This window comes from Symphalangus syndactylus, chromosome 6 (assembly GCF_028878055.3).
Source record: "Symphalangus syndactylus isolate Jambi chromosome 6, NHGRI_mSymSyn1-v2.1_pri, whole genome shotgun sequence".
NCBI classification, from domain to species: domain Eukaryota; kingdom Metazoa; phylum Chordata; class Mammalia; order Primates; family Hylobatidae; genus Symphalangus; species Symphalangus syndactylus.
The window spans coordinates 9,019,493-9,044,190 of NC_072428.2; the positions used below are offsets into that span (position 1 = coordinate 9,019,493).

The 24,698-nt window shown below is 42.4% G+C and overlaps 1 protein-coding gene and 1 pseudogene across 2 annotated transcripts in view; one reads left to right on the forward strand and one right to left on the reverse strand.

The window, feature by feature from the left end:
* FNBP4 (formin binding protein 4) overlaps positions 1-24,698 on the forward strand; it is a 52,097-nt gene that overhangs the window by 19,576 nt on the left and 7,823 nt on the right. For both annotated transcript variants that reach the window (XM_055281537.2, XM_055281538.2), the window contains exons 7-14: positions 1,022-1,360; positions 3,568-3,778; positions 11,241-11,365; positions 14,038-14,142; positions 15,840-15,973; positions 16,949-17,136; positions 23,758-24,068; positions 24,364-24,508. In XM_055281537.2, the coding sequence (XP_055137512.1) occupies positions 1,022-1,360; positions 3,568-3,778; positions 11,241-11,365; positions 14,038-14,142; positions 15,840-15,973; positions 16,949-17,136; positions 23,758-24,068; positions 24,364-24,508 (1,558 nt within the window). The remainder of the gene's footprint in view (positions 1-1,021; positions 1,361-3,567; positions 3,779-11,240; positions 11,366-14,037; positions 14,143-15,839; positions 15,974-16,948; positions 17,137-23,757; positions 24,069-24,363; positions 24,509-24,698) is intronic.
* LOC129485615 (uncharacterized) lies at positions 20,894-20,985 on the reverse strand (annotated as a pseudogene).

Here is a 24,698-nt window from a genome sequence, read left to right on the forward strand (position 1 = left end):
GCGGATCACCTGAGGTCAGGAGTTCGAGACCAGCCTGGCCAACGTGGTGAAACCCTGTGTCTACTAAAAGTACAAAAAAAATTAGCCAGGGTTGGTGGCTCTCGCCTGTAATCCCAGCTGCTCGGGAGGCTGAGGCAGGGGAATTGCTTGAACCTGGGAGGCAGACATTGCAGTGAGCCAACATCATGCATTGCACTCCAGCCTGGGCAAGAAGAGTGAGAGTTCGTCTCAAAAACAGAAACAAAAATTAGCTGAGTGTAGTGGTGCATCCCCGTCATCCCAGCTACTTGGGAGGCTGAGGCTGTGAGGCTGGGAATCATGCAACTGCACTCCTGGGCAACAGAGTGAGACGCTCTCAAAAAAAAAAAAAAAAAAATTCTCATCGTACAGAAGAAGGTAAAGATTTATCCAGTCATGTTATGAGCTGACAAAATACTGATCTTAAATCTACCTCTGTTTACTACTAATCTGCCTTTTGACATCCTGAGAATAGCAGGGAGGATATATTTGAATCCTACCTAGAACTAGGCTCTAATTCAATCAGTGTCTGTCTAAAGTAATAATGTAATGGTATAAATATATACTCACCGGTTGGGAGTAAGTGGTTTTGGCCGGGTGCGGTGGCTCACGCCTGTAATCCCAGCACTTTGGGAGGCTGAGGCAGGCAAATCACAAGGTCAGTAGTTTGAGACCAGCCTGGCCAATGTGGTGAAACGCCTCTACTAAAAATACAAAAAATTAGCTGGACGTGGTGGCGGGCGCCTGTAATCCCAGCTACTCGGGAGGCTGAGGCAGGAGAATAGCTTGAACCTGGCAGGCAGAGGTTGCAGTGAGCCAAGATTGTGCCACTGCACTCCAGCCTGGGTGACAGTGCGAGACTCCATCTCAAAAAAAAAGTGGTTTTTACCTTAAGTATTCAGCTACTGAAAACAGTTAATATGAATGTATGTGCAATTGAATGTATGTGCAGGTGAGATTTGTTTCAGAATTAAATGAGACTAAATTATTTTCTTCTTTATAGGAAGTAAATGAAGGAATTCAGGCTCTCTCAAATAGTGAGGAGGAGAAGAAAGGGGTGGCAGCATCACTGCTTGCTCCTTTATTGCCTGAGGGAATAAAAGAAGAAGAAGAGAGATGGAGAAGAAAAGTAATTTGTAAAGAAGAGCCAGTTTCAGAAGTAAAAGAAACAAGTACAACAGTAGAAGAAGCAACAACAATAGTAAAGCCACAGGAAATTATGTTGGACAATATAGAAGACCCTTCTCAGGAGGATCTTTGCAGTGTTGTCCAATCTGGAGAAAGTGAGGAGGAAGAGGAGCAAGATACCCTTGAACTGGAGCTAGTTTTGGAAAGGAAAAAAGTAAGCTTTTGAAAGTTACTTGTAGTATGTTTTTTCCTCAGTACTACTCTACAGGGATCATTGTGCTTGACTTACAGCCATTACTGGGATTTTGTTTTTCTTATCCCATCATCTAGGTGTGTTGAAGCTTATGCAGCAAAAACTTTAAACTACAGAGTTGTAGGTTTTTTGGTCCTTGATGATACTTTTGGTAGTTATCGGGGGAACTCGCCCCCAATATTTCAACCTAGGTTCTTTCTATTTTCCGTAAGTGTCGGCCGGCTGAGAAATAGAGAGAAAGAGTACAAAGAGAGGAATTTTACAGCTGGGCCACCGGGAGTGACATCACATATCGGTAGGACTATGATGCCCTCAAACCAGCAAGTTTTTTATTAAGGGTTTCAAAAGGGGAGGGGGTGTAAGAACGGAGTAGATCATGTGCTTCAAAGGGCAAAAAGTACTGATAAGGGTCTATGTTCAGTGGTGCACATGTTGTCTTGACAAACATCTTAAACAACAGAAAACAGGGTTCAAGAGCAGAGAATGGGTCTGGCCACAGATTTACCAGGGCCGGGTTTTTCCCCACCCTAATAAGCCTGAGGGTACTGCAGGAGACCAGGGCGTATCTCGGTCCTTATCTCAACCGCATAGGACGGACATTCCCAGAGTGGCAGTTTATAGACCTCCCCCCAGGCATGCATTCCTTCCCCAGGGTATTAATATTAATATTCCTTGCTAGGAAAAGAATTTAGTGATATCTTCCCTACTTGCACATCCGTTTATAGGCTCTCTGCAAGAAGAAAAATATGGCTCTTTTTGCCCAACCCTGCAGGCAGTGAGACCTTATGGTTTTCTTCCCTTGGTCCCTAAAAGTCGCTGTTAACTCTGTTCTTTTCTTAAGGTGCACTGATTTCATATTGTTCAAACACGCATTTTACAATCAATTTGTACAGTTAACACAATTATCACAGTGGTCCTGAGGTGACATACATCCTCACCTTACTAAGATAACAGGATTAAGAGATTAAAGTAAGAAACGCATAAGAAATTACTCTTTTTTTTTTTTTTTTTTTTTTTTTTTGAGAGAAAGTCTCACTGTTGCCCAGGCTGGAGTGCAGTGGCACGATCTCAGCTTTCTGCAAGCTCCACTTCCTGGGTTCACGCCATTCTCCTGCCTCAGCCTCCTGAGTAGCTGGGACTACAGGCGCCCGCCACTGCACCTGGCTCATTTTTTGTATTTTTAGTAGAGACGGGGTTTCACCATGGTCTCGATCTCCTGACCTCGTGATCTGCCTGCCTTGGCCTCCCAAAGTGCTGGGATTACAGACGTGAGCCACCACGCCCGGCTACACATAAGAAATTATAAAAGTGTTATTTGGGAATTGATAAATGTCCACATTAAAATGAAATCCTCACAATTTATGTTCCTCTGCCACGGCTCCAGCTGGTCCCTCCGTTCAGGATCCCTGACTTCCCACAACAGGTAGTTGATAATCAACAAAGAGACTTGATATTACTCAGACTTATACAAATGGGTATAAATAGAAAAAAATAGAAAAGAATGAAGAAGACCTACTATTTGATAGCACAGTAGGTTGACTGTAGTCATTAATAACTGTATATTTTAAAATAACTTTAAAATAACTTTAAAGAATGGAGTTGGATTATTTGTAACTCAAAGGATAAATGCTTGAGGGGATGGTTATCCCATTCTCCATGATGTGCTTATTTCACATTGCATACCTGTGTCAAAACATCTCATGTATCCCATAAATATATACGCTTACTATGTACCCACAAACAAATTGGCAAAATTAAAAAATAAAAATAGAGTGAGTAGGCCGAGTGCGGTGGCTCACGTCTGTAATCCCAGGACTTCGGGAGGCTGAGGAGGAGATGACTTGAGCCCAGAAGTTGAGACCAATGTGAGCAACATACCCAGATATCATCTCTTATTAGAAAAAAAAAAAAGTGTGATGACAGGTGCCTGTAGCTCAGCTACTTGGAAGGGTGAGGTGGGAGGGTTGCTGGAGCTCAGGAGGTTGTAGCTGCAGCGAGCCATGGTCATGCCACTGCACTACAACCTGGGCAACAGGGAGAGCCTGTCTCCAAAAAAAAATGCCTTCTGTTCTCAAAGGATTTAAATTTCAACAGCATAGTCGTGGCTATTATTCTGATTATACATATAATAAGCAGTTAATGACACTAACTTGTCATGTTCTTTGTAGGCAGAGTTGCGAGCCTTGGAGGAAGGAGATGGTAGTGTGTCAGGGTCTAGTCCACGTTCTGATATCAGCCAGCCAGCATCTCAAGATGGAATGCGTAGGCTTATGTCTAAAAGAGGAAAATGGAAGATGTTTGTTCGAGCTACCAGTCCAGAATCTACCAGCAGGAGTTCTAGTAAAACTGGACGAGATACTCCAGAAAATGGAGAAACTGGTAATTTGTGCTTCACATTAAACTTTAGAGTTGAAAGATATAGAGGGGAAGGAAACTCTCTCTTTTTTTTGTTTCCTCTTCAACAAAACGGGAGATTGTACTTTTACTCTTTGGGAGAAGTGCTGGGAAGGAAGCTTCCATCCACCTCTCTACCTTTTCCAGATCTATTTCTAGTAGAGGAGTAAGAGCCTGAGAGGCTGACATCCACTGGGTGGTGGTGTATTCAGAGTCCAGTCCCATTTCTTCTTTCTTTGTCTACATTGCCCAGCCTCTGTGTGGGTAGGTAGAGAGTTTAGTTTGATTATGTCATGAGGACCCAAGTTGGCTTCATTCAGGTAATTAGGACCTTACCACTCATTCATGGTAAGGTCGAAGAGATCCTGCTGCATTTTTAAATCTATTTTCAGAAATCCCTGGATAAAGTTAATGTTTTAATCTCCATTTGGCCCTAATTCTTTTTCTTTTTTTTTTCTTTTCCTTTTTGAGATGGAGGTCTCACTCTGTCGCCCAGGCTGGAGTACAAAGGCGTGATCTTGGCTCACTGCAACCTCCGCCTCCCAGATTCAAGCAATTCTCTTACCTCAGCCTCCCGAGTAGCTGGGATTATAGGTGCCTGCCACCGCACCTGGCTGTTTTTTGTATTTTTAGGAGAGATGGAGTTTCGCCATGTTGGCCGGGCTGGTCTCGAACTCCTGATCTCAGTTGATCCGCCCACCTCCCAAAGTGCTGGGATTACAGGTGTGAGCCACCACTTTCAGCTGCGGCCCTAATTCTGTAGTGGAAAGTTAGCAGTAAGATAAGGACCCCAAACCTTAGTTGAGTACACCTAGAAGAAAATACTTTTATGGATCATGTTTCAAAAACAGCCCAGTGCTGCATCACAGGAAACTGAGGCAGAAGGATCCCTGGACCCTAGGAGTTCCAGGCTAGCTGGGCAACATAGCAAGACCCTTGTTCCTTTAAAAAGAAAAAAACAAAGGAACAAAGAACCAAACAAAAAAAAAACCGCAGGTGATAAATAAAGGCAGACATCCTTGTTGAATTTTTTCTTTTCTTTTTATTTACATTTTTTGAGATGGAGTTTCACTCTTGTTGCCCAGGCTGGAGTGTAATGGTACAGTCTTGGCTCACTGCAACCTGTGCCTCCTGGGTTCAAGTGATTCTGCTGCCTCAGCCTCCTGAGTAGCTGGGATTACAGGCACCCGCCACCATGCCCAGCTAATTTTTTGTATTTTTCAGTAGAGATGGGGTTTCGCCATGTTGGCAAGGCTGGTCTCGAACTCCTGACCTCAGGTGACCTGCCCACCTTGGCCTCCCAAGGTGCTGGGGTTACAGGCATGAGCCACCACCCCTAGCCTGAATTTTTTCTTTTCAGTTGGCAGTTCGGAATAACATAAAGGAAAATTCTGTAAATCCTCTTTATCTTTTCATTATTCTCGCTCCCTACCCGGTGGTCCTTATTTTTGGAGACAGAGTCTTGCTCTGTCCCCCCTGGAGTGCAGTGGTACGATCTTTGCTCACTGGAACCTCCACCTCCCGGGGTCAAGCAGTTCTCTGCCTCAGGCTCCCGAGTAGCTGGGATTACAGGCGCCTGCTACCATGCCTGGCTAGTTTTTGTGTTGTTAGTAGAGATGGGGTTTCACCGTGTTGGCCAGGCTGGTCTCAAACTTCTGACGTTAGGTGATCTGCCCACCTTGGCCTCCCAAAGCAATGGGATTACAGGCATGTGATCCCAGCTGCGCCCAGCTATTTTCTCTGTCCTTTATAAACATATATCCTTCCGGACCATGTTCTTTATATACCTTTACAGTTAGGTATGTATGAGTGTGTTTATGTGTATATATGTAAATTTTACCATATATGAGAGCATATAGATTATTAGGCAACACAGTTTTCACTTAACAATGTGCCTTAAAAATTATTGTTCATTGGTTAAAACTGAGTGGTGTAGATGTGCATATTTAACTCTACCCACTGTTGATGGACATTTAAATTGTGTCCATGTTTCACTAAAAAAAATTGCTGCATTTGTACTATGAAAAAAAACCCTATAGAGCACTCAAATGTCCACTAGAGGTATCATAGATAAATTGTGGTGCATTCTTTATTATTTTATTTTTTTTATTTTTTTTTGAGACGGAGTCTTAACTCTGTCACCTAGGCTGGAGTGCAGCGGATGATCTCAGCTCACTGCAGCCTCCACCCTCCGAGTTCAAGTGATTCTCCGGTCTCAGCCTCCCGAGTAGCTGGGATTACAGGCGCCTGCCACTGTGCCTGGCTAATTTTTGTATTTTTAGTAGAGATGGGGTTTCACCATCTTGGCCAGGCTGTTCTTGAACTCCTGACCTTGTGATCTACCCGCCTCGGCCTCCCAAAGTGCTGGGATTACAGGCATGAACCACCGTGCCCAGCCCTGGGGTATATTCTTAGAAAGGAATACTAAGCAGCAGTGACAAAATGAACGTACCATAGTTATGTGCATCAATGTGGCTTAATCATAGAAACAATAATATTTACTTTCGGAGGGCAAAGCAGAAAGATCATTTGAGGCCAGGAGTCAAGACCAGCCTGGACAATATAGCAAGACACTGTCTCTAAAATGTTTTTTAAAAATTAGCCAGTGTGGTGGCACACGGATATAATCCCAGCTACTCAGGATGTTGAGGGAGGAAGATAGCTTGAGCCCAGGAGTTCGAGGCTGCAGTGAGCTGTGATTACACCACTACACTCCATCCTGAGTGACAGAGCAAGACCCTGCCTCAAAAGAAAAAAACAGACTGGCGCGTGGTGGCTCACGCCTGTAATCCCATCACTTTGGGAGGCCATGGTGGGTGGATTACCTGAGGTCAGGAGTTCAAGACCAGCCTGGCCAACATGGTGAGACCCTGTCTCTACCAAAACTGCAAAACAAGCTGGGCGTGGTGGCTACTTGGGAGACTGAGGTAGGAGAATCGCTTGAACTGGGGAGGTGGAGGTTGTGGTGAGCTGAGATGGCGTCACTGCACTCCAGCCTGGGTAATAGAATGAGACTCCATCACAAAAAACAACAACAAAAAAAAATGTGGCTGGGTACGGTGGCTCACGCCTGTAATCCCAGCACTTTGGGAGACCGCGGCGGGCGGATCACAAGGTCAGGAGATTGAGACCATCCTGGCCAACATGGTGAAACCCCGTCTCTACTGAAAATACAAAATTATCTGCACCTGATGGTGCTTGCCTATAATCCCAGCTACTTGGGAGACTGAGGCAGGAGAATCACCTGAACCCAGGAGGCGGAAGTTGCAGTGAGCCGAGTTTGTGCCACTGCACTTCAGCCTAGGCGACAGAGTGAGACTCTGTCTCGGGGAAAAAAAAATAAATACATATGTATATTGTGCTTAAAGATCTGTCCATGAGGAAGCTAAAGGAACATAATGACTGACACCATGAGGGTAGAGGGCATGTCTGGTGTGGCTGTGATGGCAGAGCCTGGGAAGACTCAATATTAACACGTTAATATTTTGATGTTTTAATAAGCCATGTTATATTTACTTTTTTTTTTTTGAGACAGGGTCTCACTCTGTCACCCAGGCTAGACCACAGTGTAACGATTGTGGCTCACTGCAACTTCCACCTCCCGGGTACTATCTCAGCCTCCCGAGTAGCTGGGATTACAGGCATGTGCCACCATGCCCAGCTAATTTTTGTATTTTTAGTAGAGACAGCATTTCACCATGTTGGCCAAGCTAATCTTGAACTCCCGACCTCAGGTGATCCGCCCGTCTCTACCTCCCAAAGTGCTTGGATTACAGGTGTGAGACACTGCGCCTGACCAATTTACTTGAATTTTTGTTTCTTTTAAGAGATAGGATGTTGGCCTGGCTCACGCCTATAATCCAAGCACTTTGGGAGACCGAGACGGGTGGATCATCTGAGGTTGAGAGTTCGAGACCAGCCTGACCAACATGGAGAAAGCCTGTCTTCTACTAAACAAACAAACAAACAAAAATATGTAAAACTAGCCGGGCGTGGTGGCGCATGCCTGTAATCCCAGCTACTTGGGAGGCTGAGGCAGGAGAATCACTTGAACCTGGGAGGTGGAGGTTGTGGTGAGCCGAGATCGCGCCATTGCACTCCAGCCTGGGCAACAAGAGCAAAACTCCCATCTCAGAAAAAAAAAGGAGACAGGATTTTACTCTGTCATCCAGGCCGAATGTAGTTGACATAATCATAATGCAGCTTTGAATTCATGGGCTCAATTGATGCTCCTGCCTCACTCTCCCAAAGTGCTGGAATTATAGCCTTGTGCCACCTCACTGAGTTAATTTTATTCTTTATATTATATGCATTTGTTAAGCTGTTTCACAATAAATAATACTGTGGTAACATCCTGATGAATATATTTTATGTACATTCTAGTTTCACAACAGTGAAGATTCCTAGTGGTGTATTGCTAGGTCAAAGGGGTATGTGCATTCTAATTTAATAGAGCCTGTGTATTTGCCCTCCAAAACATTCTAGTCTTTAACTCTAGCCATCCTTAAAATTGTTAAATTCTTGGACCTGCTACCAGATAGAAGACTTTTAATATATAATGGCATTAAAAATTAATAAATGGGGCCGGGCGCAGTGGCTCATGCTTGTAATCCCAGCACTTTGGAAGGCCGAGGCGGGCGGATCACGAGGTCAGGAGATCGAGACCACGGTGAAAGCCCGTCTCTACTAAAAATACAAAAAATTAGCCGGGCGTGGTGGCGGGCGCCTGTAGTCCCAGCTACTCGGAGAGGCTGAGGCAGGAGAATGGCGTGAACCCGGGAAGCGGAGCTTGCAGTCAGCCGAGATTGCACCACTGCACTCCACCCTGGGTGACAGAGCAAGACTCCATCTCAAAAAAAAAAAATTAATAAATGGGATTAGTGGGAAGATTTTGTTTCAGAGAATTTGATAATAAAGAGGGAATATTAATGATCAGGTAAAAGGAGAGCCAGGCTATTATAAGGTTAAGGACTTAAATAAAAAGTTTTAGATCGGATGCACTGGCTCACCTTTAATCCCAGCATTTTGGGAGGCTGAGGCAGGAGGATTACTTGAGTTCAGGAGTTCAAGACCAAACTGGGCAACATAGTGAGACTTTGTGTCTACTAAAAAACAAAAAATGAGGCTGGAGGAGGTCAAGACTGCAATAAGCTGTGAGCATACCACTAAATTCCCACCTGGGCAACAGACTAAGACTGTGCCTCAAAAAAAGAGCCAGGTGCCATGCCTCACATCTGTAATCCCAGCAGTTTGGGAGGCTGAGGTGGACAAATCACTTGAGGCCAGGAGTTTGAAACCAGCCCGGCCGACATGGCAAAACCCTGTCTCTACTAAAAAAAAAAAAAAAAAAAATTAGCTGGACATGGTGGCAAACGCCTGAAGCCCCAGCTACTTGGAAGGCTGAGACAGGAGAATTGCTTGAACCCAGGAGGTTGATGTTGCAATGAGCCAAGCTAGCTCCACTGTTCGCCAGCCTGGGCAACAAAGATTCCATCTCAAAAAAAAAAAAGTTTAAAATATTAAAAGCCATTTAAAGTCACATTTTTACTTCTAATCCTGAAGATGAAGGATTAACCAAAGTAGCGGTTTTCACATTTGAGGTATTTTTGGCTTTTTAAAAAATTATTATTATTTTTTAGACGGAGTTCTGCTCTTGTTGCCCAGGCTGGACTGCAATGGTGCAATCTCGGCTCACTGCAACTTCCACCTCCCAGGTTCAAGCGATACTCCTGCCTCGGCCCCCTGAGTAGCTGGGATTACAGGCGCCCAGCACCACGCCCAGCTAATTTTTTGTATTTTTAGTAGAGGCAGGGCTCACCGTGTTGGCCAGGCTGGTCTTGAACTGACCTCAGGTGATCCACCTGCCTCACCCTCCCAAAGTGCTGGGATTACAGGTGTGAGGCACCGTGCCCGGCCATTTTTGGCTTTTTAACTGGCAGTCATTTAGACTGTGTGAATTAGTTTGAGTATGCAGGTGTTGCAAAGCAAAGATAAAAGAGTTCATATTGTGTGCTCCGTTTAAGTTGGTAGACCTCTTCTCTTTTGGAGATTCCCATTACCAATAGCACCAACTAGGTAGGTGGGTTCAATATAGATGTCTGTAGGTCTTCACCAGTTCAGGAAGGAAGTTACCAGATGGTTTAAAAATAATGATGCATGCTGGGCGTGGTGGCTAATGCCTGTAATGCCAGCACTTTGAGAGGCCTAGCCGGGCGGATCACCAGTCAGGAGTTCGAGACTAGCCTGATTAACATGGTTAAACCCCATCTCTACTAAAAATACAAAATTAGCCAGGCTTGGTGGCACATGCCTGTAATCCCAGTTACTTGGGAGGCTGAGGCAGGAGAATCACTTGAACCTGGGAGGTAGAGGTTGCAGTGAGCTAAGATCATGCCACTGTACTCCAGCCTGGGCAACAAGTGTGAAACTCTTGTCTCAAAAAAAAAAAAAAAAAATTATGGTGCAGCCTGGGTGCAGTGGCTTACACCTATAATCCCAGCACATTGGGAGGCTGAGGCAGGCAGATTGCATGAGTCCAGGAGTTCAAGACCAGCCTGGGCAACATGGCAAAACCCCATCCCTACTAAAAATACAAAAATTAGCTGAACACGGTGGCACCTGCCTGTAGTCCCAGCTACTTGGGAGGCTGAGGTGGGAGGATCCATTGAACCTAGGAGGTTGAGGCTGCGGTGAGCCGAGATCATGCCACTGCACTCCAGTCTGGGTGACAGAATGAGACCCTGTCTCTAAAAAATAATAATGCTAATAATGTTGCTCTTTTGAGCACCTTCCCCTGCAACTTGTTAAAGAATTCTTACATACTCAGGTTTGCTGTCTAGCTGTTGTAAGTAATTGAAGCAGTGGTATTCTGGAAGAGAAGATTAGAAAAGGTGTTAAGGAGAAGGGGAAAGCAGAAACTTCAGGGTAATTTGATAGGCTACAGTAAATTTTATTTATAGATGTATTTTAAGAAAGTTGATTATAAAGGATTTTTATTTTATTTATTTATTTTTTGAGATGGAATCTCACTCTGTCACCCAGGCTGGAGTGCAATGCGCAATCTCGGCTCACTGCAACCTCTGCCTCTCGGGTTCAAGCAAATCTCCTGCCTCAGCTGGGACTACAGGCACATGCCACCACGCGTGGCTAATTTTTTGTATTTTTAGTAGAGACAGGGTTCTACTGTGTTAGCCAGGATGGTCTCGTGATCTGCTCACCTCCAAATGCCAAAGTGGTGGGATTACAGGCGTGAGCCACTGCGCCCGGCCCTGAATTGTTTTTGGGTTATAAAGACAGTAGGCTGACATGTTTGAAGAGTTTTAACAAATAAGTAAAACAGGCAAGAGAGAACTAATAATCTTCTGCAGACATCTGCTATGGGGAAAATGTATATAGTGTTCTGTAAGTATTGGTACTTTGGTTTAATTTTACATGTTTTCTTTTACAGCAATTGGTGCTGAAAATTCAGAAAAAATAGATGAGAATTCAGATAAAGAGGTGGAAGTAGAAGAATCTCCAGAGAAAATAAAAGTACAAACAACACCAAAAGTGGAAGAAGAACAGGATTTGAAAGTATGTGTATTACTTAATGCAACTTGACAAATTTTTATTATTATTATTATTATCATTATTTTGAGATGGAGTCTTGCTCTGTCACCCAGGCTGGAGTGCAGTGGCACGATCTCAGCTCACTGCAACCACTGCCTCCTGGGTTCAGGCTATTCTCCGGCTTCAGCCTCCGCAGTAGCTGGGATTACAGGCGTGCACCACCATTCCCAGCTAATTTTTGTATTTTTAGTAGAAACGGGGTTTCACCATGTTTCCCAGGCTGGTCTTGAACTCCTGGCCTCGTGATTCCCCCACCTTGGCCTCCCAAAGTGCTGGGATTACAAGCGTGAGCCACTGCGCCTGGCCTGGCAAATTTTTTTTTTTTTTCTTTTTTTTTTTCCAAGATGGAGTCTTGCTCTGCCATCCAGGCTGGAGTGCAGTGGCCTGATCTTGGCTCACTGCACCCTCTGCCTCCCAGGTGCAAGCACTTCTGCCTCAGCCTCCCAAGTAGCTGAGATTACAGGCACCCACCACCACGCCTGGCAAGTTGTTTGTTTTTTTTTTTTGTTTTTTTTTTTGTGAGTCGGAGTCTCGCCCTGTTGCCCAGGCTGGAGTGCAGTGGCACGATCTCAGCTCACTGCAAGCTCCGCCTCCTGGGTTCACACCATTCTCCTGCCTCAGCCTCCCGAGTAGCTGAGACTACAGATGCCCGCCACCACGCCTGGCTAATTTTTTGTATTTTTAGTAGAGACGGGGTTTCACCGTGTTAGCCAGGACGGTCTTGATCTCCTGACCTAGTGATCCACCTGCCTCACCCTCCCGAGTAACTGGGACTACAGATGCCCGCCACCACGCCTGGCTAATTTTTTGTATTTTTAGTAGAGACGGGGTTTCACCGTGTTAGCCAGGACGGTCTTGATCTCCTGACCTAGTGATCCACCTGCCTCAGCCTCCCAAAGTGCTGGGATTACAGGCGTGAGCCACCGCACCGAGCCCCGATTTTTTTTTTAGTGCCATTTAACTGCTTTCTGTTAACAAGTAGTAATCTTTACTGTTTCCAAACCTAAATTGTTTACTTGGTTAGGGTGAAAAGATCATATTTAAGCCTGAAATAATTAAGGCTGACTTAATACTGAGAAATTATCTAAAATTCTAACTGCTCAATTGCTTTCTTCAAATTAAGCCTCTGTTTAAGAAGCAGTAGCTTATAGGCTTCTCTAGTTTGGGAGAAAAGTCACAGATTTAATTCCTGTGTGAAATACTTGTCTTTACACAAAGGCAAATTTAGTTTGAATTGCATTTCTAACCTAATCTCATGGGAGAGTTGGGCCAAATAAGTATTGGCTATTTAAGGGTGGTCTGTTGGAAAAACCACTTAACATATTCTTTTGACTTGACAGAGTATCCAGTTACTAGTTAGGGAACAACCAAGTAGAAGGGACTGGAATAATTAATTTTGTTTCGGGCTTCAGCAGGTGGCTAATATAAGCAATTAATGGATAAATGGCAATTTGACAATATTGGTATTTATATCATTCAGGATCTATTTTTTCCAGCTTTGTTGAGCTGTAATTGACTATACATATATCTTGCATGTACTATGTCATAATTTGTTATATGTATATATTACGATATGATTATCACAAACCAAGTAAAGTAACTTACATATCACCTTACCTTGGAGAGTTGTCTTGTGTTTGTATGTGGGGATAACACATAAGATCTATACTCTTAACAAATTTCAGGTATAACAATACCTGAAACAATACCTGTAGTCACCATGCTGTGCTTTAGATTTCCAAATTTTTAATTTTTTTTTTTTTTTTTTTTTTTTTTTTTTTTTTTTTTTTTTTTTGAGATGGGGTCTTGCTCTGTCACCAGGCTGTAGTGCAGTGGCTTGATCTCAGCTCACTGCAACCTCCGCCTCCGGGGTCAAGCAATTCTCCTGCCTCAGCCTCCCGAGTAGCTGGGACTACAGGTGTGCACCACCATGCCCACCTAATTTTTGTATTTTTAGTAGAGACGGGGTTTCACGATGTTGGCGAGGATGGTCTCTATCTCTTGACCTTGTGATCTGCCTGCCTTAGCCTCCCAAAGTGCTGGGATTACAGGTGTGAGCCACCACACCTGGCCCCAAAATTTATTTTATAACTGAAAGTTTGTATTCTTTGACCAACATCTCCCCATATCCCCCTGTCTCCAGCCCCCGGCAACCACCATTCTAATTCTACTCTTTGAGTTTAGCTTTTCAATATTGGGATCTATTTGCAACTATTGAATTCCATGTTGTATTAGAATGCATTATGATGGGCTGGGCACAGTGGCTCACATCTGTAATCTCAGCACTTTCGGAGACTAAGAGGGGAGGCTGACTTGAGACCAGGAGTTTAGGAGCACCCTGGGTAATAGCAAGACCTTTGTCTGAAACAAAATAATTGTTTTGAACAGTTTTTAAAATGCATTGTGATTATGTAGATATGCATTTGATTCCTGTCATCATTTGTCGCTTTGTTATTTGTATTATGTTACTATAAATTAGGATTTTATATTCTGGATAACTAAATACAGCTGTTTGGGGAAGGCTGTTTATAAGCAGACCCATATTTCTAATGTCTATAAGAATAAATGAAGGATTGTACATAATACAGAAAATGTTACGGATTCTAGTTTTACTTTTTTTCTTTTTTGCATTGTAGTTTCAGATTGGAGAACTGGCAAATACCCTGACAAGTAAATTTGAATTTCTAGGCATTAATAGACAATCCATCTCCAACTTTCATGTGCTGCTCTTACAGACTGAGGTAAGTCTTTTTTTTTTTTTTTTTTTTTTTTTTGGCATAAACAGTTAAGTGTTTGAATGAAATGCTGTATGTGTTATGACTCTGTCTTGCTTACATTTTAAGCCTAAATTTAAATTTTTAACCTTGAAGAATATTTGAGCCAACAATCCAGGAAATAAAACTGTATTAACCAAAGCACAGTAAATAGACTTTTTTCTCACAAATTAAAATTATATTCTCATGGTCAGACGAGGCCATGTAATGTTGTGAAGGTACTTTGTAAGTGTTAAAGCATTATAAGTCTGTTTAAAAAGAGAAGTTGAGTCCTGTTTGTAACCTGCATACTTTACAAAATGGCAAGGCAGGATTAGGTAAGGAGCTCCTGTGGGAAGCTGACTAATTTTCTTTTTTTTTTTTTTTTTTTTTTGAGGCAGAGTCTCACTCTGTTGCCCAGGCTGAAGTGCAGTGGCACGAGCTTGGCTCACTGCAACCTCTGACTGCTGGGTTCAAGCAATTCTCCTGTCTCAGCCTCCCAAGTAGCTGGGATTATAGACATGTGCCACCACGCCTGGCTAATTTTTGTATTTTTAGTAGAGACGGAGTTTCACCATGTTGGTCAAGCTGGTCTTGAACTCCTAACCTCAGGTGATCCACACGCCTCAGCCTCCCAAAGTGCTGGGATTACAGGCATGAGCCACCACACCCAGCCAAAGCTGACTAATTTTCTTAAGAACTGAACCCTTGGCCAGGCACGGTGGCTCACACCTGTAATCCCAGCACTTTGGGAGGCCGAGGCAGGTGGATCACCAAGGTCAGGAGTTCGAGACCAGCCTGACCAACATGGTGAAACTCCATCTCCACTAAAAATACAAAATTAGCCAGGCGTGGTGGCACACGTCTGTAATCCCAGCTACTTGGGAAGCTGAGGCAGGAGAATCGCTTGAACCCAGGAGGTGGAGGTTGCGAGCAAAGATTGCTCCACTGTACTCTAGCCTGGGCGAGAGAGCCAGAGTCCGAGTCCATCTCAAAATAAAAAATAAGAAAAAAAGAACTGAACCCTTAACTGTGATTACTAACAGTACTGAAATAAGTGAACTATCTCCCAAAAAAAGTAAAACTACTGGGGAAACCAATCTTAATAAGTCCAAAGGGGAAGACAAAACCACTGCTACTCATTTTCACACATATTGGAGAGTTGGTAGTGTAAAAATATACTGGAGCCCAGTTTCATTTTTCAGAACTCTGCCGTGTACTTAAGATGTTTTTTGAGACAGAGTTTCACTCTTGTCATCCAGGCTGGAGTGCAGTGGCACAATCTTGGCTCACCACAACCTCCGCCTCCCGGGTTCAATTGATTCTCCTGCCTCAGCCTCCCAAGTAGCTGGGATTACAGGTGCCTGCCAGCACGCCCAGCTAATTTTTGTATTTTTAGTAGAGACAGGGTCTCACCTTGTTGGCCAGGCTGGTCTTGAACTCCTGACCTCAGGTGATCCGGCCGCCTCAGCCTCCCAAAGTGCTGGGATTACAGGCGTGAGCCACTGTGCCCGGCCTTAAGATTATTTCATGAGATGAAGATGGGGTTTATTTTCCTTTCTGGTCTACTCTCCTGCCAGAGCACAGGGATATAGTCTTGGAACAGAAGGCTTATATCTAACCCTTTGCCTGTGTCTCCTGACATATAATAATAAGTCTTTAACTTATTTGTCTGTTTATTCTAGACTCGAATTGCAGACTGGCGGGAAGGGGCTCTTAATGGAAACTACCTTAAACGAAAACTTCAGGATGCAGCAGAACAACTAAAACAGTATGAAATAAACGCCACTCCTAAAGGCTGGTCCTGCCACTGGGACAGGTACGCACTCTTCTCCCCTTTTCACCTTTCACCTTTGACATCTCAGACATGATTTGTGATCACCACCATCTGACGACATGACAGCCTGTCTGGAGACTGAGAGCAGCTGCAGTTAGCGGTGCTGGGCAGGCAAAGCACCGCAAGCACAAAGTTTGGCCAGCCACACATTGGAGAAACAAAAGCAATGTTTAAAGTGTTCCATGTAACGGATTTTTTCCCAAGATACGGACAAAGCTGGTTTTTACTCTCCAGAGTGTTGCACGGAGTAGGGCGGGCTTGGGGGTTAAGCGCATGCGAGAGCTCTGTGCGCTTTACAGGACCTCTGGAAGCAACTACTCCTGATTAACCTCGGTGAAGTTAAGGAAAACTTCGTGGCTGAAGATGTGAATGAAGAACAAGATTACTATCCTCTGCCAGCAGGTCAGATGAAAACATTTCTTTATATATTTGGCTTTTCTTGATTTTTTTTTCGTTATTTGAAATCTTTGCTCTTTTATTTTTCAGCTCCCAGATCCTCTCCCTCTCTTTAGCTTTCACTGTGTTTGATATCAAGAATATGAAATGTGAATTCCACGGTCCAAGAGGGGAAGAGTCACCTTTCACAAACTTCGTTGTTCTCTTCTTTGGAAGGGAAATTAGTGTTCTAGGCGATTGAGTCCCTTCATTAATGAAACTTGAAACCCTGTTATGCATTGGCAAATAACAAAAAAAGAGAAAAGTGTTTTCTAAGTCTCATCTGTTGGAGTGAGAGGGTTCAGGGCTGTATTCACAGAGTTGCTGGCAGTGCAAATAGCTTTGAATTATCCTTGGTTCTGCATTCTCAATTGTCAAAGCTCTTTGTTGCCTTTGTGAATAGCAGTCCATTAAGAGGTTCGTCCCTGTGAGAGCAGACTGCTGTCCTGGGACAGGACCAAATGGAAGTGTCTTTGTAGGAGAACGGGTTTTAAAACATGTGTTTTCTTTCTTGTAATTTAGGGATCATAGACGATATTTCTATGTAAACGAACAGTCGGGCGAGTCTCAGTGGGAGTTTCCAGATGGTGAAGAGGAAGAAGAAGAAAGCCAAGCACAAGAAAGTAGAGATGAGACTCTTGCCAAACAGACCTTGAAAGACAAAACTGGCACTGATTCAAATTCTACAGAATCCTCTGAAACTTCCACAGGTGAGACAATTTACCTTGTACTAATTGGGCCAAAATGACTTTAGAGGAAAAATCTTATTAATTTACATTATTAAAAGAAAAGATTTTATGTCATAATAATATAAGCTTCTGATTGAGAATAGTGGCGTGAACTAAAACAAGGAATGCATGAGTTATTATGGTTGGAAATCAGCATACTATTGTTATCACGTGTAAAACTATGCCCCAAAATAAAAAGATAAGCCAATAGATTTTGATTTTAAAAGATTGTTTTATAACCATTCTGTCATGCCACTGACTAAGCTGTGGGTCTCCAAAAATAGGAATGCTTGTGCTAAGGAGCTAGATAGTTGAACTGTCAATATATGTGTCATGCTGAGATTTGTTCTACATTTCTATACAACACTTAGTCTGTTCATATTGCAACCTCATTTCCCACCTCCGCTAATCTTACAGAAAGGGTGGTTGGTACAAATCAAAATGATATGAAGAAATGCCATTAGTACTTGTTTCAGAGAAGCAAAATAATTGATCATGAAAAATCACCAGCAATCTTCTGGTCTAAAACAATTGGCGATAGGATGGCTCATTCCATTTTTAAGGTACTGTTAGAAGAATTCAGTTTAGTTACATACATTTTTTAAAAGATAGGCTTTCATGCTCCTCAGTTCCTTTAGTTTTTAAAAAGTTTCCAATGTGTAAAGAAACTTCCACCTGTTAATCTTAAGAATTGGTAGCTATTTGTTAAACCGATGGCATATGAAGTTAAGAGTCTATGAGTCGTTTCTAAAGTAATAGATCTTTGAAAATTTAAAAAAGTGAAATTTGTCAATAACAGAGTTAAGAGCTGAATTCTTTTGTCTAAAACTTAATCCAAATTGATGCTTGTACTCTGCTGGCTCACTGATCATAGTAGAAAAGCACTAGTAATGTACCAAATGAAACTGGTTGTGTGCCAGATGATTTTGTTAACTTCTTAAATAGCCTAGAAATCGTCAGTAGGTCACATACAACTGCAGTGGTAATTTTGGAACGTAGCAAAAGGCTGCTTTTATTCTACTTCACATTTTAGAAGTGCATTTTCTCAAGTTACAGGGCATTTCACTTCCCTTTTACATGAAGAGATTTTCTTTTGAATATTTTTCCTGTCTTTTGGTAGCAGTGATAGATATGACTAATAATATATTGGTTCTTTTTGTTTGCTTTTTAGCAGTTAATGAACTGAAGAGGCTTGATCGTGGTTCTGGATAGGTGGCTCCACTCCTGACCACTGTCAATGTCCCTTATATGTTCCAAAGTTGAAAATTCCACTGTTACCAATTCTGAATGTTCTGTGAACACTTTAGATGAGTATTAAGCTGTTTTCTCCCTTTATGACACATATAGTTGATACTGCCTGGTAAAAGGAGGCTCTTGAGCCATTCCTATTTAATTAAAACAGAACTAGTTGTAGTGTAGGAAAAAGCCACTGATAAAACAGGTTATATTCTTAAGCCTGTCTTTATTGAGAACCCTAGAATTGCAGGATAAACTTGATCTAAGTAAAATCCAAATCTTACACTAAGTTCTGTGAGATTTAAGAGCAATAATCAACAGTTCTAAGCCTAATAAAGAGAGCTCTTAATGAGCTCAGTGGTGGTTAAAACCAGCTGTCTTTTAAAGAAGAGAAAAAACAAAACACAGCAATGCCCTGTCTCTTCAGAAATTTGTTTTAAAAAGTTAGCCAGGCATAGTTAGTGGCCCATGCCTGTAGTCCCAGCTGTTTGGAGGTTGAGGTGGGAAGATTGCTTGAGCCCAAGATTTTGAGGCTGCAGTAAGCCATAATTGTACCACTGCACTCCAGCCTGAGCGACAGAGAGCAAGACCCTGTCTCAAAAATAAAGTGGGGGAAGGGGTGCAAAATTACACTGTGAGAAGCCAAGGAAGCTTCAAAGTTCTATTTATTTTTCTAAGTCATTTTTAATCATTATTTGTTGTTTCAGTGTTTGAATTTAACATTGTGTTTTTAAAGATGGAGTGGGTTCTGAAGATGAGTTGGGTTCAAGATATCCAACATATCTTTTATATTGGGCTTATGTCACTGAGGTGAAGTTTAGCTCCTTTTTCTTTTTAATCTCTATGGAACAATTTATATAATTTCTTGCTTTAAATTGCTAAACTGAGCTCTTCATTCAAAATACTAAACAATAATTTATCTTTGGGGGGAAGGTTAAGGAAGGCTTTCTATACATAGAAATAAAGATGCCTAGGCCAGGTGTGGTGGCTGATGCCTGTAATCCCAGTACTTTGGGGGGCTGAGGCAGGTGGATCACCTGAGGTCAAGAGTTCAAGACCAGCCTGGGCAACATGGTGAAACCCTGCCTCTACTAAAAGTACAAAAATTAGCTGGGCGTGGTGGCAGGCGCCTGTTGTCCCAGCTACTCGGAGGCTGAGGCACAAGAATCACTTGAACCTGGGAGGCGAAGGTTGCTGTGAGCCAAGATCACGCCAGTGCACTCCAGCCTGGGTGACAGAGCGAAACTCTTATCTAAAAAAAAAAAAAAAAAAAAAAGACGCCTAGAGAAACAAGGTTCTTAGGTGCAGTGACTCATTCCTGTAATTCCAGCACTTTGGGAGTTTGAGGCAGGAGGATCACTTGAGCTCAGAAATTCAAAACCAGCCTGGGCAACATGGCAAGACCCCATCTTTGCAGAATATTAGCTTAGCTTGGTGGCATGAGTATGTGGTCCTAGCTACTTGGAAGGCTGCAGTTGGGAAGGATCATTTGAGCCTGGTAGGTTGAAGCTGCAGTGAGCTATATTCACACCATTGCACTCTAGCTTGAACAACAAAGTGAGATCCTGTCTCAAAAAGAAAAAGGAAAAATTACAGCTCACAGCTGTAATCCCAGCACTTTGGGAGGCCAAGGCGCGCAGATCACTTGAGGTCAGGAGTTTGAGACCAGCCAACGTGGTAACACCCTGTGTCTACTAAAAATACAAAAATTAGCCAGGTGTCGTGGCGGGTGCCTGTAATCCCAGCTACTCGGGAGGCTGAGGCAGGAGAATCGCTTGAACCCAGGAGGCAGAGATTACAGTGAACCGAGATTACACCTCTGCACTCCAGCCTGGGCAACAAAGTGAGACTCCTTCTTAAAAAAAAAAAATTAAGAATTTGTATTCTCATAACATATTCAGTTTTAAGCTTGTAGCTTTTAAATCTTTGCGCACGTAATAAAAGCTGCGTAGGCCAAGCGTGGTGGCTCATGCTTGTAATCCCAGCACTTTGGGAGGCTGAGGCAGGAGGATCACCTGAGGTCGGGAGTTCAAGACCAGCTTACCCAATATGTAGAAACCCCACCTCTACTAAAAATACAAAATTAGCCGGGCGTGGTGGCATGCCTGTAATCCTAGCTACTCGGGAGGCTGAGGCAGGAGAATCACTTGAACCCGGGAGGCGGGGCTTCTGGTGGGCCAATATCACACCATTGCACTCCAACCTGGGCAACAAGAGCAAGAGTCCATCTAAAAAAAAAAAAAAAAAAAAAAGCTGTATATACCACTTTAATCTGTCCTTGGGCTGCAGACTTAAATATTCTCTTAAACGGCAAAAATACCAACTAGGTTAAATTTAAAAGCAAGGAGAAGCATCATTGTAATACGACATCTATGTGTATTCAAACTAGAATTATCTGATGGTCTTCGTAAGGTAAAGGAGATAATTGTCATTGCTGTGACACAGCTTTTATAATTTGAATAAACTTAGTTGGAGATTCAAGTATTTTTATTATTTATTTTCATGTGAGACGGGTAATGTGCTGACCTCATAACAAGGTTTGAGGGAGACACATTGTACATGAGAATTTGAAGTGCTTATAAAATACAAAAGCAGAGGCCGGGTGCGGTGGCTCACATCTGTAATCCCAGCACTTTGGGAGGCCAAGGCACACAGATCACTGGAGGTCAGGAGTTTGAGACCAGCCTGGCCAACATGGCGAAAACCCCTCTCTTACTAAAAATACAAAAATTAGCCGGATGTGGTGGCATGGGCCTGTAATCCCGGCGACTCGGGAGGCTGAGGCAGGAGAATCGCTTGAACCCTTGAACCTGGGAGGCAGAGGTTGCGGTGAGCCAAGATCGCATCACTGCGCTCTGGAGTGGGCAAGAGAATGAGACTCCATCTCAAAAAAAAAGAAAAAAGAAAAAAGTATTGGATTCACATATTCTAAAAATGCTCGTTTGTGGCTACATTTATCAAGTCTAGATTAATCTCATATTTACACAGAGTTGAGTTAATTCTAATTAGCTTTGTTGGAGGTCATAAACCACATTATTAACCTTGAACCGACTCTGTTTCCTTGAGTTCCTCTGCATAATAGCATGTCATCATCATAAACATGTTGGTATTGCATTATGCTTCTAGAGGAGACATCCACCAATATTTGAAAATCTGGCTGGTCCGAGTGCAGTGGTGTTTACAACTGATTGATCACAACCAGTTACAGACTTTGTTTCTTCTCCAGTCCTACTGCTTCACTTGACTAGCCTTTTTAAAAAAAGAAAGAAAATAGAGAAAATCTTAACTTATATTTACCCACTATATGTTGTGATTAGTTTAATAGAAGGGAGTTTAATCCTTAATAATTAAGTTAATCCTTAAAGTTTATTAACTTAATTCTGATGTAGTCCTTGTGTACTATTATATAATAAGACTACTTGGCCATACTTGACTTTGTCTAAAAGTTAATGCATAAATTAATATTAAATATGGCCAAATACAAAAGTTTAATGAGTCATTTGAGGTCATTTAGCCAGAAAACTGCATTTATGTTCCTGGTGAATTTTTTTCAGTGTACTTTTCCAAAAGTAGCAGTAAGCAGCCTTCTTAAAATAATTAAGGAGACAGTGGGAATGATCTCGTTAAAAGCCTTTTACACAATGTATTGTCTGTCTGTTCCATAAAAAGTAAAACTACTCTATTCGTGACCAGCTTGGGCAACATAGTGAGACTGTCTCTTTAAAAAAAAAAAAAATTAAAAATTAGCAGGTATGGTGATGCACACCTGTAGTCCTAGCAATTCGGGAGGCTGAGGTAGGAAGATCGCTTGAGCCAAGTGTTTGAGGTTAGAATGAGCTATGTTCGCACCACCTACACTCCAGCCTGGGCAACAGAGCAAGACCCAAATGGCTCATGGTTGCTTTGTTTGTTTTACCTTGTTGAGTGCCAGTGTGTATTTTGAGCAAAGCAGTGTAAATGGCCTTCTTGCCCTAGAGTCTTTCATAATTGAGCCTTATTTAATCTGCCACTTTTGACAATGAAATTTAACAGGTGACTTCTTCTGGGTATCTACTCCAGGTGAAGTGAGATTTTTTTTTGATTGAGATGTCTAAAGCTCTTGGATTCCTGGTATTTCACCAGGACATCTTAGTAAAACAGGAAGTATCAGATGAGGAATCAGACTTGAGTTCTAGCTCTGGTCTGGCCACTAACATTGATATGATCTTGGGCAAGTTAGTTCCTGCCTGGGTTTCATTACCTTTAACTGAGGAGGTTGAAATAGATGATTTCTCATGTCTCTTCTACTCCTAAATTCTATGATTTTAGGGAGAAAATCCCCTTCAACATTCCTGGGATATATATGTAATAGTCCCATATATTGTGAAACTTCCCTATTGACGATAAAGAGGGCTGGGGAAGGCTAAAAGTAAGTATATCCTATTTTCTCTAATCTTTAAAGGTTTTCCCAGCAGAGAAAAGACAGTAATCAATGATGGCTTTTACAAAGTTTGAGGAAAGCTGATCCTGCAACTTTTCAGCTGCAATTTCATAATGTAGACTTCAGCATCAGCAATTTCAAAACCTCTGCAGTTTTAAAAAATCTGAGTTACATACTTCGAAGATTTATCTTCTTAAATTTCTCTTTTATCGCATAAGTAAAGATTGCCGTCCCTAACTTTTGTCTCTGTGATTTCACAAATGAATGTAATGTATGCAAGGGTGTGAAGGAATGATATAGTTGCCAGTAGCACCTTGCAAATGGATTTTTAAAATTTAGTAACCCAAATTAAACACAATGGGTAGAACTTTCCTGAGTATTTTGAATGAATACTCTGGGTCGTCTTTACTCACTTTGTCTAGCTCACTAGAAAATAAAGTATGTGGAATAATTATTGCAGGTGCACATTATTCACTCACTCCTTCACTTTTGAAATATACTCCAGACTATTACCTTTTATTTGTGTATGTTGAAGCTTGTGAGTGTTTGAAATCAAAAACTTCAAACTACAGATTGAGATGACTGCATTGTCTCGTTGAGTTGATGTAATATTCTTCTACTCATCCATAAATATGGACCCAAAGGACAAGTATAATACAGATGGGGAAAGTGCTATGAAGTACATCAATTTATCTTTCCATGGAAGTCATTTCTGAGCTGAGTTGTTGAATATTTTAGCGATATCAGTATAGAATAGATGCCTGTGGGCCAAATTTTTTTCAAGGAAGGAGCCACTCCCTGCTGTTTGACACCACATTGTATATTGTTTTGTACACTGTGCTAGGTTCCTATAAATGTTTATCTTACTGACCAGTTGAACATTTCTATGAATATAAGCCAGGGAGTTTTTTTCTTGCTTTTTCCCTGACTCTTACCTGTTTTCATAGGTTCTCTTTGTAAAGAATCCTTTTCTGGTCAAGTTTCTTCTTCATCACTCATGCCACTTACTCCATTCTGGACCCTCCTTCAGTCAAATGTTCCTGTGCTTCAACCTCCATTACCCTTGGAAATGCCACCACCCCCACCTCCACCTCCAGAATCACCTCCACCCCCTCCTCCACCACCTCCTCCTGTGGAAGATGGTGAGATCCAGGAGGTAGAGATGGAGGATGAGGGAAGTGAGGAGCCCCCTGCCCCAGGAACAGAGGAAGATACCCCTTTGAAACCTTCAGCACAAACCACAGTTGTAACTAGCCAGGTAAATAATTCCCTTTGGCGTTCTGAATGACTTTGAGGACTGGAACATGATTGACACCATGTTTTATTTTAGAAGCATATGTTTAAAGGCCGGGCACGATGGCTCACGCCTATATCCTAGCCCTTTGGGAGGTCGAGGCAGGAGGATTGCTTTAGCCCAGGAGGCTGCAATGAGTCATGATCTCACCACTGCAGCTTGTGCAACAGAATGAGAGCCTGTCTTAAAAAAGGAGGTGGGAGCGGGCTATGTTTTAACCATGGCCTTCAGCCACTGATTACAAATATTTGTGTTTCAGAGTTCAGTTGATTCCACCATCTCTAGTTCTTCTTCCACTAAAGGAATAAAGAGGAAAGCTACAGAAATTAGTACTGCAGTGGTTCAGAGGTCAGCTACCATTGGCAGTTCTCCAGTTCTCTATAGCCAGTCAGCTATAGCTACAGGTAATTGTGAATAGAGCGTGGTTTTTCCTCAATGTATTGTTTCTTTTCTTTACAGCATTAGATGCCATAAAAACTAAAGAAATGTTAAAGGCTCTTGATTGCAAAGACTGTCAGTATGCATTTATTTTACTTAAAAAAAAAAAAAAAAAAAAAACTTTTAACAGTTTAGCTGAACGTGCACAGTGGCTCA